The sequence below is a fragment of the Varroa destructor genome, unplaced genomic scaffold (genome assembly GCF_002443255.2).
Source record: "Varroa destructor unplaced genomic scaffold, Vdes_3.0 BEIS01000002.1, whole genome shotgun sequence".
In the NCBI taxonomy this organism is placed as follows: Eukaryota; Metazoa; Arthropoda; class Arachnida; order Mesostigmata; family Varroidae; genus Varroa; species Varroa destructor.
Genome location: NW_019211455.1, coordinates 735,281 through 752,925, shown reverse-complemented (window position 1 = coordinate 752,925; position 17,645 = coordinate 735,281). Strand labels below are relative to the sequence as shown.

The following is a 17,645-nucleotide window of genomic DNA, read 5'->3' as shown; positions in this document are numbered from 1 at the left end:
TATTTTAGTATTTAAGAAGCTTTCAATTAAAAATTTAATGTTCACTGCATGTTATTAGTGTTTGTCATCATAGCTTGGTATTTTACAGTATTTCCAATTCACTTCGATTTATACAACTTCTAGGTCTTCAAAGTTTAGTTAGTTTTGTGCATATGGAATTAAAAATCGAATTGAGCTTTTACCCGACGTTAAGAATTATAGCAGACACAGAATCTAATGGGGTTCCAACTAGACATACTTGTAGCTTTTTTTACTTCAAAAAATCGTATTCAATTACTAACAGCGTAATCCGAATAAATCAGATGTTCGATCTTAACGCAGGTTAGTTAGTGTAGTCACAATTAAGTTGAGGCGCCTTTTTCAAACCAGCATTTTCCATAACATTGAGGATCATAATCAGCACAAGTAGTCCAACTTTTTTTCAACTTAGCAAACGCAATCATCCGAGGTATTCAAGTTTGGTTTCCCATAATATATTGCTCTAAATTTGGGTCAATCGAGTTTTTTTTTCAACTTCGATGAGTGCAAGAATAGTTGAGCTGGAACATCGTTTCCAAAACGGCACATTTTTATTATACGCATAGCGTTTAGCTATTGATGATTCGTGGGTCGCAAATTCTCGCCAAGCAAATACTGCGCTCCACTCCAACTTTGTTACCATTGCCATCATCACGAATCATTGCCTTTACTCCATTGACTGGTTATCCCCACACGCATTTGTCGCTTAGCCGGTCGACGCTTGACTTGCTTGCAGTTCCTCGCAGAGCTCCCTGGAGCAGGTAGCTTTTCTAAGCCGCTTACTATAATTGCAAGCGGAACGAGTCGGGGTCTGCCGTCGTATAGAAACGTATTTCGCATGCTTCAGATTTTGCGGCTGCAGTTACAGATCAGACAGTTATGTCCTAGTGAACTCTTCGGGAGGGCAAAAATATTCCAAACATGTACATACATAACGAATTGCTCGATGCACTGAAATGATGACGACTCCTCACCACAAGCATCAGCATGGCTTCTAGTTCAGCCCCTGTTTAGCCACCGCCATCACAACTGCAAATTTAGGCAGCATCTGTATCACGAACAGTATGGCCTTGACTCACTATCGATCGTTGTACGAGGATTTTTTTCTATTTTCTTAAAGCGAAATGATTGCAGATGCTCTGAGCGCTGTTCGCTACCCGATATTATCTGCTCCGTTGCAAGTTCTCGAATTTAAGAGGGTAGTGGCAGGGAAGTGCAGAACGTGTGAACGTACAAGAGAGAGTGAAAAGAATGGGCACTGTACGAGGAAAATGTGTAGGGTTCAGCTGTTTAGTTATAGTTTGAACGGGCCTTACAGCCTACCAGAGCCGTTGTTGGAAACGGTACACGGCTACTAGTGGCGAAGTGAACATGTAATATGGGATGGAATACACTGGAGAACAGGGTCCATTTCTTTCCCGGAAGAAGATGCGTGTCAGCTATTCACTCGATGCGCTCGTAAGAACATCATAGTAAGCCTAAAACGACCAGGAATCTTAAAGGGGGCACAATATGAAAGGGGTTAGACAAAAGTATTTGCCTAGAAAGGTCGCGGGAGGAAAGCCTGCGGTAGCATTTCTCACAAAAACTGGCCATACCAGAGGACCGAGGGGAAATTAAAGACTGAAAGTTTCCTGTTCATTTTGTATAGCAGCGCAGAAGTGTGGTATAAGAAAGGCAAAATTCTCTAAGTGCATTCATCTAACGCAGAACATAACGCAAGGTCAGAAAGAGGTTTACGACGACGAACGCTCCACCACACGGGGGTATGGCGACAAGAATAGCAAATACGAAGAAAGCGAGCTATAAAGGGCAACTGTAATGCTCGAGGTGGCAAAAATAGTGACAACAGAAATCGATCAATTTTAATTTTGAGAACGAAGGCTTCGATTTGTATTTGTTGCCCTTCGAAACCTGATTATGGTTGCATAATCACGTAGCTGAATATTGAAAGCGATTCAAAGGAATATGAAGGAAAAAAGGAGTACAAGTGATTTAATTTTATTGACAGCTGAAAAACACAGAAGCTTTACGATTGAACTGTTTATTTCGTCATCATCAGTTTATTTCACGTGTACAGGCTACCAGAAAGTCTGTGGTTTAATGAATTTCAGACAGAGTGAGAGTTAGGGGATTAGTCCGGAGCTAAGACACTTAGCTCCGGACAAATAGTGCATCATGTTTAATTTTACCAGCGTAAGTTAAGCAGTTGATTAAAATATAAAACACATATAGTTAAACAAAAAAAATCTCATCAGAGCAAGGACGGACTCTCCTATTATTAGAATGCAAACTTATTTTACTCCATAGGAGTTATGCTTTTTGTTGATTTTTATCGTCTTAAAATATCCACGGAAAGTCGCGGGATGACCTTTTAGACGATCTAAAGTCGATGCTAGAGTGTAAAGGGACTTAATGCCAATATGGATGGTAGCGCATTTTCCGCGGAACTATGTCACTTCAAGCTGCTCCCAAAGTTACAATGCCATTTCCTGACAGAATAAAATGTAAAGCTTTTAAGTGGTAGCCAATAAAGACTTTATAAAAAAAAGACAAATTCAAGATCTGTGTCTACTTAAATGGAGCGTCTGCTATTCAAGGAACATATACTAAATATAAAAATACTACGTGAGTAAGAAATATGCCAATTTTGACAAAAATGTACTAGACCCGCTTATGACGACTGCGCGTCTCGTAAACGGTTGGGTTATTTTCCGCGCAAGAAATAGGAACCCTTTCCTAACCTACTTCTTTTCCGCATCACTATGAGTTACATTTGTTTTGATTTATAGGGAAGCATCTATTTTGCCCAGCACTGCGACGGCGCTAGCAACGACCGGAGCTGTGTTTGGGTTTGGCTAACTTTAGCCACCGCGCTCCAGTGTGATCCGCTCAACAACAGAGTTAAGCAGATCCCTTCCCGCTGGCCTGCCCCCTACAAACATAGTACATTCGGGTACTATCGCAGGCGTCTATGAGCGACTATGACGAAACATATCGCTCAAGGAAGATAGCGCGACTGCACAGGCGATAGGTACAAATAGAAAAAAGAAACACGTCAGGAAATAAGTCATGGCCTAGCCCGTGTGACATAAACGACAACACTATCAACACGCCAAGCGACAGTTGCCGCTCTCATCATTGTAAGATATTGATTCATGTCGACTCGAAAATGGTCATGCGATTGTTGTTGCAAGTAAATGAGTCTTTTAATGCCCAACCTTTCCCGAAGAAGTTCTCTCGGCGAAAAAAAAATGCTCCGAGGCCATCAAGCTTCTAGGAACAGAGAACACTTGAAGCAAGATTTTCGTGCCTTTAGTTTCCTTCTTTAATATATCATTTCTTTAGGGCGCGTACTTTGGAAACGTGTAATCGTTCGGCAGAGGTGTTTTTCTAATAGGAATCTGCGTACGTACTTCGGCCCAAATGATCATCTTCTTTTCGCAAAAAAAGTAACATCTTCATAATCAAATTTAATGGTCAAGTGTTGTCTTTCTCAATAACGAATATGGATTGATATAGCCCCAAAGAAATTCATGGGTAACTTGGGAATTAATTTTTGAATTTGAATGCTTACATTTACTATCAGATTTATATTTAGATTGAATACAGATGCGATAATTCGGCGTAATTGACAGTAGCAATTAAGTCTCAGCTGCAGCAACTCATAAGCTATCTAAACGATCACAGACTAATATGCGTACTCTCCTTAGACTTCGGAGTGATTTCTACTTGAAACTCCTTAATTTCGAGCCAAAATGTGTGTTATATATTAGCTAGTTAAGTAAAAGCTGGTCACTATATGGTATATATTTGGTGTGTCGGAATCGAAACGTTTATTCCGCTTGCGGACCAGCTTGGCAGGCCCTAGTAGTATTTATATGTGGTTAGATTATATTGGTAGGTCGAGCCTTAAAAGACAGCTCAGACGCTTCCACTCTAAGCGACTCTGAGCGAGTCGCCCGTTCACCAATCCAACCTCTATTTGTGGCCTGTGCTCTCGTCGCTTCCCAAAAGCCCCTGTATGAAAAACGGCATTTCGATTGCATGTTTATAAGCACTTATGCCATTCCGATAGTACGCATCTTCTGTGGGCAATGTTGCCGTGTGAAGCTTTTTTGGGATGACGAAAAAACGCGTGAAGTCAACTCAGCCACCTCTATAAGTGAATCAAACAAAGTTCATCGAGTGCGACATTACATCGGGGTACTTCAGTAGTAGGCGACTATATCGTTGACCACGAATACACAATAAAACGAAATATATGTGGTGAAGGTTTACGAATTTGAGCGAACGATATTGAATATCCTAGTATCTGTCCGCGTTTCTGCCAAAAGAGCATTTTGCAGTAACCGAGGGAACCAGAAGAAAACAGACCACTGAGATGAATCGGTGTCTCTTATTAAAAAAGAGCATTTGTTGAAGCTTTCGTCCTAAATCTGTAATAACAGTCAAATCGACAATTTTCAATGAGTGCAGGGCTTGCTTGGATGATTTATGCCCATACAAAGACACTAAGTTTCATCATCATAAATTGTCTTAAAGACAGAAAATTGCGTGAAAACCATAGGTCAAATTCTATCCGCAGGTGCCCCCGATATACGTCTACCCCCCCAAAAAATGATATCTATTCCGCTGTTTCTTAATTCTTCATGCGCACGACTACTTCTGGGCAGCATAGATAATTATTAAAAGGAAACTCAGGAAAAGCATAATACAATTAGGGTAACCAAATTTCAACGTCGAACCAAGACGACAACGCTCTAAACCTGCTTTTACCTTACGTAGTGACTGTCACCTTGCCTGAAAGCCGCCTTTCTGGGAGTCTGTGGCTCTTTTGATTGCGCCTCTTTTGTTTAGTCTCAGAAAATAAAAACGTCAACATTTTTTTTCTTTTCGTTTATATTAAATATATTCAGGTAGCGGGTACAGACGCTGAGATCAGCTATTTTTATGACAAGAGCATTTTTATACGTACATCGCAAAAAATAAAAGTCGTATGGGTTTCTAACCAAAGCGGTGGTGCTAGAAAAACCGGAGACCCTATCGGCGCTTATAATGCCAACCAGTCCTCTATATTTTATTGTTATCTTGAAATGGTTCTGCAAATTGTTTTTTTTTTTTTCATTACTTGATATATTCCAAAGGGTAATACAGAAATTTACGTTTAGACGAAGCTTAAGAGTTTGCACGATATGCCTCTGTCTACTTAATTATTCGTACATTTAATACTTCATTATGATGAATGCGTTCGTTGCTAATCATAGTCATTGCTGATTTAGGTGTTAGTCACCAGGTTGGTCGTTAGTTACTTTTCCTCAGCGCGAAATTTTGAATTTCTGTCTTCTGTGTAATAAATTGTATGTCTAATAAGTGATTTTTGTTTGGCACTTTGTATTGCTTATAATGCGCCCTCTACTGTGTATGCATACCTTAATAGTGCTTGCCTCTTTAAGCTTTTGCTGGCGTAAAAATAGAATATATCCGTTAATATAGTTTCTATAACAGTTCAACAATAGTAATAGTAACAACATCGCCCGCTGAAGGATTACCCACGTGAGAGTTTTTTGCCCTAACGTTTTATTCACGTTTAAAAGCATCTCATGCTTTTCCTCGTAATTTTCTATGGTGAGATTGTGCGCCCAACGAGCGTGAAGCTGAGCTGCAGCATACAGTGGCTCTAATGGCTTTTGCGATTTAAGAGTTAGGCATCCCGGAAAAGATGACCATTACCCTAGGGTCCGTTCCGCCTGCATGAGGATGGGAAGTGCACGGGAAAAGTGCTCTGGGGGCGTCTAATAAGGGAAACGTATAAACGCATAACTTATAGTCAGTTACACAAATGAAGGAAGATTCGCTGGAATTTACCCAAGCACGTAACTTTTTTAGGGCGAAACATTTCCAGAATATACGTGATGTAAAACGCGAGCTTGCTATTTCTACTATAACGCTATAATGGCTATAGCGGTCGTTGGACTGGCAGAAATTCGTGGAAAAAATCCGTACGAAGATAGATTTCCTAGTAGTAAGAAGGGATTAAAAATAGTAGAAATGTACAGTGAGGATAAAGATGAAAAAAATCAAAAAACACATTGCTCAAGATCGCATAGCCAACCAATGGTTGCCTGCGATTCTTCGAATAGGGCCGATCTGGGGTAAGGAAACAGAGTCAGCCCGATACAACGCGAGCTCTGTTAGGTTCAAGCGGAAACTTAATATGGGATATTGCTACTCGTACGCATTGTTGAAGCATGCGTTAGTTACAGCGGAACAATTCCATTACCGTACGGATCTGTGATTTAGCACATAATTTACCAATCTGCCGTAAATACAATACGATGTTAATGGGAGTAGTTCGTATTGGTCAGTTTTGTTACAGTTTAACTTAGACCCGCGACTACCGAGACAATTAAGTTACAGCATTTTTATCAGGTAACGCTTTTTGCATCACACGTTTCCTTGTGGCTAGTTTCGACTAATACAACAACAAATAGAAGGGTACAACTTAATATGACCCTATGCTTAACATCGCCGCTTGGCAATAGTATTCGTGAGGAGTCAGAGCTTCGTAGTAAATGTTCGAGTTTGCTTTTGATTCTATGTCGTTCTGCCTTAGAAATGACTGGCTATGGCAAACGTTTCCACCCCGTAAGATACAGGCGCGTCACAGATCGTCTCAGGTGCTTATACTAGGAGGTTCTTCAGTCAGGCAACAATAAGAGTGCATCTCTTCCTTCTAGCTGTAGACGAACAAACTATCGTTATCGCGATCGTAAGCCTAAGCAACATTATCATGTTCAGAAATACAACTTCATAACTATAGTTGTGGGCATTTGTGACCAACATCAACAATCGAATCCACTATCGGTGGTATGCCCCTGACTTAGCAGGTACTCGTTATAGGTATGAGCGTTGTGTAAAGGGTATTTATTATGTCGGCATTCATTTTCAGAACTCGATTTATTGACGTCCGTTCTTGATTACCGCTGTCCACAGCATACAACCGTTATGTGTATGTCTAAGTGTTATGTATACACAATATATTAGAGGGCGTACTTGGCTGCAGAGACGCTTGTACGTGAAGACGTTGTAGAGAAAGTACTATTTCATGATCGTGTATTAAACGATCCATTAGCATTTCAATTGTACATTTTTACCCTAAAACAAAGTTCTTACAATGTGTTCAAGCGGACTTTACTAACGTCCATAAAGACTAATTGCTGGAACTTTATGCAATAGTTTTAAGTATGCTTATGCTATATTTTTTTATCTTTGATAGCCAGTGGCCAAGCGATATATGTACATATATAGGACAAACCATAGACACTTCGTTAACTACTGATGTAATCATTATTGCAAATAAAATAATTTCCCATTAGTCTATTTTGTATCTATACATCTTATGAGCATCTATATACGCACCAAGAAGCATAGCTAAAAATAAAGCACGAAAATTTGCATCACCACATTTTCAGTTATATATATGTTCTGCATGTTCGAGAACGGTCAAACTAGTAGATCATACAAGTTTAGGCATATCTGAATCCCTGAGAATAGATTTCTGCGACGTAAATAGGTAGCAGTATATACCTTTTTTGCCTATCTAGAGATTAACAATTCAACGATATGTTCCGAAAGGAGTCTTTTTGCCATCTGGCCTAGAGCGAAACTTTACAACACAAGGTGGCCTGTGTGATCTAGCGTTCAAATCAGAAAATGGCGTCGTCAGCACAACAAGACTATAAGATAGAGGCGACAACGAGATATGAGTAAACGTGTTTAAAACCTACCGTATTTATATGCTCTGCGCAGCGTAAAAAAGGCCAACTTTTATCAACTTTAACAAGTAGTTATCTCTGCTCCGAAAGGGAATATATATAAAAACAATGTGTTTCTATTAGAAGAGGCCTACGAGCTTTTTTTTTTCGTTACTCACTCTTACACCGACGAACTGTTCATGCAAAATGACCCAGGAGAGAAGGTACACGAAAGCAACATGTGCCGAGTAGAGGGCGAGCACGTCCGTTGTATCAAGAAGTCGCAGGGCAAACACGAGTAGAAAATTCGTGACAATCCACATAACTGTGAAGAGGCCGCATCGCGCGAAGAACTGCGAAAAAGATAATTGCTTCTCTTGGAACCGCTGTAACGTGTCACTGCAAAACAAACGAGGCAGACCAACATACGAATAGACACCCCCCAAATACCCTCATTAGTAATCGCGGTAAGACCGTTGCATCAATGTGCCTATTGATGTAAAACTTGGCCAAGTAACGTGAGAATGAACTGACATTTTGGCCAAAATCACTAACGCCAGTGCGGCTTTGAAGACATAAGCTGTTTCAAATTTGCGGTCGAGGACAACTCTAAATTTCTTATTAATCGTTGAAATAATAGGTAAATCATATTATATGTATCTGAGAAAGAGAAGAGGGTGTTATTTGAACGTGAATTTTTAGCTAGATACGATTTTTTTTTAAAATACAAATAAATCATTCAAACTGGAACTTCATCGTTCGGAACGTCACTGGAGATTACATCAAAAAATGCCGGCTTCACAATACGAGTATTGTATTTATCCAGAGGAGTAAACATGGGTCTTATTCAACTAGTGGAGTTGTCATTGGAATATCCCTTCTGGTGGCGATGTTAATGTTAACTTAACGCTAACACAGCGGCTACGATAAAAAAATATGATATACGCTCGTGTACTTCCAGAGATTCGATGCTACGAATTACTGAAATGTCGCTTAAATTTCGAGCCAACTGCCAAGCCCTTCTCCACTATGCCCCTGTTGCATAGCCTCAAGCTGGAATTAGAATTAAGTTTATAGAAGTGTGACCGCCCCGCAATTAGGGCCAAAGGACAGAGGCTGTAAGTGCCTGCTTAAGTCTAGCACGTTTGAAGCGGTACAAGCAAATATCGATTAGAGTTTAAACTGAGCTAAAGCTGATATTAGGCTAGCACGATTGACCGGCCCCTAGTTTTCTGCACGACGGACACGACTACAAAGGCACGAGATACACAGCGACATTATAGCTGAACAAGGAAGTGACTGCCACCATTCAAGATATAAGAAGTACAGAAGGTACACTACAGGAAGCAGTTCGTCGTTACATGACAATTGCTATCAATTACGTTCACAACATCAATATGGAGGCGATTTTTAACTATTACACATTATTACATCTAGCGTTCCCCTGAAAATATGCCAACGACACATTTTATAATACAGGTCTGAATAAAAAAAGCTTGGCCACTCGTTAACACTTCGGAACTCTTGTTGGCTATGCGGCCCGCTTGATCGTCTGGAAACTGAAGGGTCTTTGAGATAGACGAGCTGTCTTGTGCAAGCACACTTTCAGTCCCGTGACACTTCATTGCAATGAAGTGGTGTTGGCCGACGAACATTGTCAAGCTCACGTGGTTCGTTTACCACAGAGCTATAATACTTGTAGTAATAATAATAACTAAGCTATAATACTCTTGCAAATATGACACGTGCTGCTCGAATAATTACTACGTGCAAAAGTAACGATCAGTCTGTTAGATACAAGTAATACCTTCGTTCAGAAGAAACCTGCTCAAAGTAAACGGGGCTGCAGTCTGTGTGCAAGCAGTGTATAGGTAAGCGCATACACAATAAATTTCAAAGGTGTTTTAAACATGCGTCCGAACTAACGCGCATAACTTACAAAAAAATTTAAGGCCATCAACGAAAAGGTATTTTGCTTCTTAATAATTCTAAGCATAGAAAATGACCCCTTTCGTACAAGAACGTATAAAGCGCCGATTATTTAATATGTCAACTGACTTTCGTTGACAATTATATTCACCATCAGTTCTCCTGAATATTGGATGCCTGAATACGGAACTGAGCATATCACCAGGTAGCTTCTATATTTAGTCACAGAACTATCAGTATCCTACATATGTACTCAACAAGGATTCAGCTCCATCAAAACACCATATACAATAATCTATATTTGTGAAGCCTCGTGTGTACAAGAGCCTCAAACCAAATACGAGGTCGTTAGGAGACTTTGGTTTTTCTTGGCATTATGAGCACTGGCATTGTTTAGAAACAAGCGCGTCATCATTCAAGCATATTCTCCGACCAGCAGAAGCCGGGCGACCACGTTTTGCCAATGTGTTAGTTTTGTTATTACATTTATAAAGCAAACGATTTGATCGTGTTTGTACTCCAGGCAATTTCAAACGTCATTACCCGAAACGGTAAAATTCAACTAGTGGATAGCATGCCTTTCAGCTAGTGGGTACTGCTATATTTTAGAGAGGCTACCTTTGATTTTTCGGCAAATAATAACTTAAGTTGTCTTATGCGTGCAGCCTTATGCTCGCTCCTTGCCAGCATGAATATAATCCAAGCAGAAGTCTATTTTTGAAATTACTGTTTCAACATATTGCTATATACTCAGCTGATACAGAAACTTTATAGATTTAGTAGCTTGGCTGAAGAATCTTCACCGATAGGGGTACTTTGCTTATCTCGTATGAGGGCCTCTTTTGGCTGCATATATTAGCCTTAGACCTACTCGCAGGTTTAACAAAGTTACTCTTGAAGCAAGCTGAATTCATTACACGGAGCTCGTTCTATCCTATGTTGAGTGTTTCCGACAGATTCATCATGTCACGGCGTGCTATTATTGAAACCGATCCATATTGTCTCGGGGAAAAAGCCGTAAGAGAATTTTAGTCTCTATGGACATATTGAGCTATAGCCGCTTCTAGCTGCCTATTGTGCTTAGTTTTTGGCTGAGTTTTACCCCTTTGTATTGATACAACCAAGCATTACGACCTGTATTTTCGGTGCCAGCCTGAAACTGTGAAGGGTCTAAAAGACGGACACCGTTGATACTACGTAGAAAAACCGTTTATGAGATGATGCATTTCAACTATTTTATTATAACGAAATATGTTTTTCTTTTACTGAAAAACTCCGCTCTCTGTATTTCGGGCATATTTTCTATCTTTGTATAAACTATGATAGGAAAAGCTTTTCCGTATCTTGAAGTTTTGGCAAGAGAGTAGACGGTGAGTGAGAGACTTGAAAGGCTACGGATACAGACCTTGTAATTTACTATCAAAAAAAAATTACTATCAGACTGTACGCGTTCAGTGTTTACTCGTGCCAGAGCTACTAAATAAAATAAACCTATATCAATTTTACTGCCTGACAGTGGATTCATTTTTTCAGCGATTACTAATTTTTTTCTTTACGATTTTTACGAATAAACTGCCGTTGACTGTATGTTTAATTATTTAGAAGAAGTAAACCATTTTATCGTGTGTATTTGATGTTTTTATTTCGATAATTGTACTAATGATTGCAAGTTGTTAATTATGTTGGTCGCCAAATGTTGGGGTCAATCAGCCATTTTCATAAAGAAGAAGAGAACATATACTTTAATATTGCACAAATAAGCCTGTAATTAAAAAAAAACAAAAACGTGACGAGTAAGAGAAGTATTACTCTTAGTTCGATCTTTTCTGTTAACCAGAGCCCATATCCTTGCGCTACCATAAGCTATTGTTGACCGTTCGTCTTTGTTGATACACGTAAATCATTCACTCACAACTCGTCGAACGCTCAAAAGCCATCTTTCCTAGGTAGGTTGTAAAAATCTGCACGTTATTAACAAATTATCTTTTTGATTATACTTTTTCGTGGTGTCATCGTTACTCGTTATTAGCGCGAAGGACTTTTCTATTGAACAATATTTGTACGTCATTGATTCATAGGTCAACTAATATCGAATTCGTCTTTTCCCTTCTATAGTGATCGATTTGTGTACCCATATACCTTTTTAAGATCCATCTATATCAACTGAGGCCGTTGACGCTGTTACTTAACGTATCTCACCTGCACAGCCACCCAGTCACAGGTACGGTCAAACACGGTCGTCATTGAACTGACTGCTTGTTCAAAGCGTTTCCGATTGAGTGTGGCCAGTTTCTATTTCGTATGTCAGCAAAGAATCGCTTATTATTAGTAGGCGCTAGCCGATATCTGCATCTGCCCCATTACCCTATTCGACAGTTATGATTCGTGAAAGCAGAAAGGCCAATAAACGTTACTCAAGTTGTGAATTTCCAGCGGCATTAATGACAGCAGGAATGGCTAGAGGCTGAAGTCGAGGCAAATAGCTTCTGGGAATAGAAAAACTCATCTACATCTCGTATTATATATGTGCTGCGATCAGCCTATATCTAAACACTATGCTATTGGTAATCACAGATAGGGTACGTGAGCCTGTTTTAGGGAATTTTTACCTGTCATTACGAAAATCAAAGTAACAAATAAACGTGGGCAAGGGCTTGGAATTTAGCTTCCTTCTTGAAGAAACTATTTTTAGAAAAAATCCAAAGGTAGGACCTTATTCAATGGTGAAATAATTAAGTTGCTATTTGTCAAACCGCAAACGACGTTTGCGCCTGGCACACTGCTGTCCTAGGTTCTTCCGTTTACTCACCCGCAAAAAGAGCTCATATTTTAAATTCGCTTAATTAAAACTGTTTTTCAAAACGGTTTCAGGTGCCACCTGATTGGCATAAAATATACAAGCTAAGTTGTGTAGTCCTATAGTGCTCCATACGGCACGCTAACATAACAGGTAGCTGTGGGAGGATGATGTAAACCCCCTCAACACATATTGATTTTCGCCCTTCTTCAATTGACTAGCTTCCGTGAATGAGTCAAGCGTTAACGTAACGGCACGATAGTTTTTAGTTATGATACTGTTCGAACTAGTACGACCTCTCCGTACAGTTTATAGTCGTAACAGTACCAAGCCCGCCTCGTTAGTCCGTGTATCCGTCTATTCGTATTTGTGTCTGTTTGCGTGTCTGCGTCTGTGTGTGCGTTAGTCAGCCATCGGCGGGTCACACGGCAGCAACACTAGAAGCTCCAGGCAGTAGTTGGATTATGTCGGCAAAGCAGGGCTAAGGTCACCTACGAAACTGCTGACTCTACCGTGGTTTGACCCATCAGACATTGGTACGTTCGACTACTGCTTTCCGTCATTACAAAGGCTTAGAACGCAAAGATAACTAGAGGGGGCGGGCTCGGATTGCATCACGGGTGCGTCCGTGCGTCCAGCTTTGTGCATCAGTTTGTTCGAAGAACGGTATCTATGTATGTTGCTATGTATGTATTTAAACGGACCAGCAGCACACGGTCGTTTCGATGGAGTGATGGCTATGGCTGCGGCCGTTCGAGGGTGTGGCTGGCAGAATCTAGAACAAGGAAGAGAAAACAGGGTTAGTCGATCCGGGGTCGAGACGCGTCCACTGAATGTACCATATGCTAACATATACGAGGGGTGTTAGGCAAATGTAGCTCGGTTACTTGGCTGTTTCAATTCCCAGTCAGAGTTGTCCTTCGAGCTCCGTCAGCAAGCTTCATAGAACGGATGCCAGAGATCAAGGATTAAATAAAGCTAGATGCAGGTAACAAAAGAACTGTACGAGGGGATTCTAAACAACCTAGTTCCGTGTGGTTGTACTGGATATAGCGGTGCTAGTCGTTGGCATAAACGTGTAGCCACAAAGCAACGGTGGACCTCAGGCAACTGCGGGTGATTCAAGCTGACCAAATTAATAAAGGTCGCTTATGCGCCGATACTCATAAGAGAAACGCGTCAATACGACACACAACTTCCTGATGTCGTTTGTCGATAAGTTTGTGCAATCCGAAGCTTGTCTGTACGCAATATGATAGCGGTCCGTCGCCATTCGGCCACCTGCTCCCGATCTACTTCTACGAATCAAAGCCATTATTTGTTGTGTAGTTACATATTATTTCTATTAAATATAGTAACCTTATTATTTCGGCGACCGGAAAAATTACGCTAGATTTTTATCCTACTGTAATGACTAAGATCACTTGTGGCGTACAAGCGTACTAAACAACACGAGTTGCTAGATAATTAATCAGCTCTAGTACTAGAGCAAAAGCCGTTGAGCGGCCTAGCACGATGGTGAAAGGAACTTTATCTATAGAGCTGTTGTTGTTGTTGTTGTTGTTGTTGTTCTTGTTGTTGTTGTTGTTGAATATAGTACTTTAAGGGGTCAGCGTGATTTCTGGGTCTGAAAATGTACACACAGGGAACAAACAGAACCGTCTATAAAGAATACAAGTGATACGTAGATGCTTTCAGCAGAAGCAGTTTCGCCCCCCTACCACTCCGCGTATACCGTACTGAGTTTGTAACGGTAAATGGTTGGTCAGTGGACATGGACAAACATCGTGTGAAAAGAAAAAGTTGTAACTTTAACTTATGGCAGTCGTTTGTGAGATAAATAATTTTTACTAAATAGTTTTAGTTTAATCATTAAATATTTATGAAATAGTTTTCGTACTTTACAATTATACTCTGGTTCGTTCCTTTTTGAGTTTGTTAGCAAAACACTAAATGAAATAGCAACCAAGTAGCTTGGGCTATGAATGTTTCCCCACGCGACGCTGCTTTTGGCACGATATTTCGCGCGTCACAATTAAACATCAGAATAAAGTGCTTGTCGATTAAGGCGATGTCCTAAGGCAAAGAAGCGGAAAGTCGCAATAAGACACACGTTTGGGTTTTGAGTTAGAGAGCCTATTGAAGAGACGTGGGAACGTCCCTTTTTCTTCTATATATCAGAGAAGCCTCTTTTAAATATTGACAGGCTATTTGCTATAGCAATGAAGCGTTGAAGATCTGTGTTGATAACGAACTACGAGAAGTATTCATTGGAAGTGCGTCATCATTCAATGACACGAAATGTATTATGGCAGATGTTTCTATTCGACACTACCAGCTTTCTAGCAGGACGCTTGTGTTAACGTAAGAGAAATTCGATTAAACGCATCGGAAACAGTCGAAGCTGGTGTAGACCGGCACTTTATTGCTACGCTAACAATGGCAAAATAACCAGCCGATCGGAACCCATCTCGATACGCACACAGCCAACTCTGTTACGAGCTAACTTGGCCGATCATTGAGCTATTACCTTGTTTCATGGGTCTAGTACGCAAGATAAAGCACCCATGAACATACGCAACCACAAACTATCCTATACGTTAGGGTAGCCTTCAGTTATTACAGAGCTTTTGCTTACGTGGATTATATATCATTTCGAAGGAGATTACCTGCGGGCATTGATCAGTACACACGACTAGCATAGCACGTATGACGCGGATCTATAGATAAGCGAAACTTTCTAAATTAACTTGTGGAACGTTTATAGATAGGTGGAACGTTTGGTCTGACGATCTTGACTGCCTTTCTCTAACGCCATTGCCAACCAATCTTAAGAACCCAGATTTTCAACATCTGTATTGTACCGCATCTTTTCCAGTGTCGAGAAGCTGCAAAAGCAGATCAGAATATTCGTTCCGTACATAGTCAGGGCTCTGCAATTAAGAGATGTAGGCTTTGTAAACGATTATTCTGCGTCAAAGGTGATTCGTAGAAATCTTCTACGATTCTGAGAAGTAGAGCCGCGTGTGCCCCCCTTCTGTTTGAAGACGTCATTTTTCAGTGTAACTAGCTAATTTTGAGTAATGCTCTTGGCTATAGAGTCGCAGACGTACACGACACATGTATTTGGGTTGTTTTGGTATTATTTTGACCTCGATGAAGGTCGAATAAAAAAGGTGTTGTTGCTATGGGATACGAATCACCCAACCTGAGGGTTTGAACTCAGGGTAAAGTTGATCTAACTAGAATGTAAAAAACAAACTTATAGAACAAAGAAGCAAGCTGTCTTTTGTATGCACAACCTGACCACGATCAGATGAGGCATTAAAACAGAAAACCCGTTGAAAGAAGGAAAGTACTTATGCACCGACATATCATAAAAGGGTCGGAGCCAGAAAAATAGGCTTACGCATACCACTTTCAGATACAACGGTCTTAAGCTCGAACTATAAAAAATATACCAAATTAACTTTGTGAACATTATACTATTACACCTAATCTGTTTGCCCTGGTCATAAGTAACGTTCACGCCGTTCAAAACAACCACAATTTAATTTTAGAGCCCTATAGACAGTTCTGTACACAATAACACGAAGCAAAAAAGGTAATTATTGGAGGTGTCTTTTCATTGTTGTGCTTTACGTGGATGAGTAATTTGGCGACCGGTAATTTAGGACCAAATAAGAAAAACGACAAAAGGAAGTGGGTTTCGGCGCGATCTTCTATTTAATACTAGCTACTTACGGAATGGTCTATCTGGTAAATGAGATTCATGTACTACGACGTGACCTCATACGCAACCCACGAAATGATGCCAAATAGCTAATACTACGTATAAGTGTGTCAGCCTTCAACAATTTTCACTGGTTCTCACTGTATTAGTTGGTCACTTTAGCAAATTCGGTTTATAGTTTAAATTTTCCCTGCTTTTCTCGTCCTGTTTTCCTTCGCCCCTGTTGAGGACACGCTTCTGCCACCAGCATCAGAATCCCCATCGGATTCAGTAACAGCGGAGCAGAGTGACGTAATTAGCGTTATCTACGGTTTCATCTGTTGTAGTTCTGGTGCTTATGGATAAATACAATGTTCTGAAACCCACGCAGCACCAGACGAATTTATTTGCGATTGCGTGTGCAACCAGCCGTCACCGCATTTACAGCTTTGCTTGCGGGTGTCGGCGAGAAACGACGTAAATTCGTCCTGTACAAATTATCCACACGAAATTCACCGACCGATTACGTTATTGGCGTAAAACCTCTCCGCCACAGGGTTTTTCCTACCGTCATAACGATTCGATGAGAACGAATCAATGCCAATATGTTAGCAATTCTCAACAGTTACGTATAAGGTATCCGACGTTGGTCTGAAAAGTATGCCAGTTCTAGTTATTGAACAACCGGCTTATTGTCTACGCTTAGTTAAGGGGGGATTACGACGTCTGAACTAATTTAAACACGTTGCCCTATAAAAGTTACTTATTTATAGAATTTGAAAAATAGACACAAAAAAATTGTACCGGTCAGTGTGTTTTGCTACTAGGGGAGACGGTGCTTTTTGGCAAAGTTAGATCATAACTCGAACTTAAACGGTAAGTGGTTATGCTGATTAAAATTATTTGCATGTGTAGTAAATATATGATGATATATATTTTCTTGTATTATGACGCAGGTTACTTCGTAATTACACTACGTGACGATCTTTCTTTGTCGTTGTTGCTATAACACAAAGGCGTCTGTCAATAGGGCTACGTCATCTAGAGTCTAAATTAGATGATAGAGGATTGTTTTGCAATACAACTGCTAAGGAAATACTAAGTTAACTTAATAACTTCAAACTAAACAAATCCATAAGAATAAATTACGTAGATTATCAAGAGTACCACCTAACAACAACAATTCCCTCAAGCAAGGCAAAGGCTAAATTAGAGTCGAGGAAGAGGACGGACTGTTGCTCTATGTTTGTAAGGCGCAAACGCATTGAACCGGACTGCTATCGACCGTTAGTTCATTTCATCACGACTTTTCGGTACTGTTTTTCAAGACAAACGCTGTTTATACCTCATTGAAAGCTCAGGCTGGCAGCCATATCCCTGCAAAACTTGCCTCGCCATGTCTAATTTCAATCAAACTATATGCGAACTCCTA

General features: G+C 40.3%; 1 protein-coding gene across 18 annotated transcripts in view; it reads right to left on the bottom strand.

Moving 5' to 3' along the window:
* LOC111243944 (solute carrier family 35 member F3-like) overlaps window positions 1-17,645 on the bottom strand; it is a 107,697-nt gene that overhangs the window by 17,102 nt on the left and 72,950 nt on the right. For all 18 annotated transcript variants that reach the window (XM_086979321.1, XM_022790318.2, XM_086979330.1 and 15 more), the window contains one exon: window positions 7,955-8,174. In XM_086979321.1, the coding sequence (XP_086835447.1) occupies window positions 7,955-8,174 (220 nt within the window). The remainder of the gene's footprint in view (window positions 1-7,954; window positions 8,175-17,645) is intronic.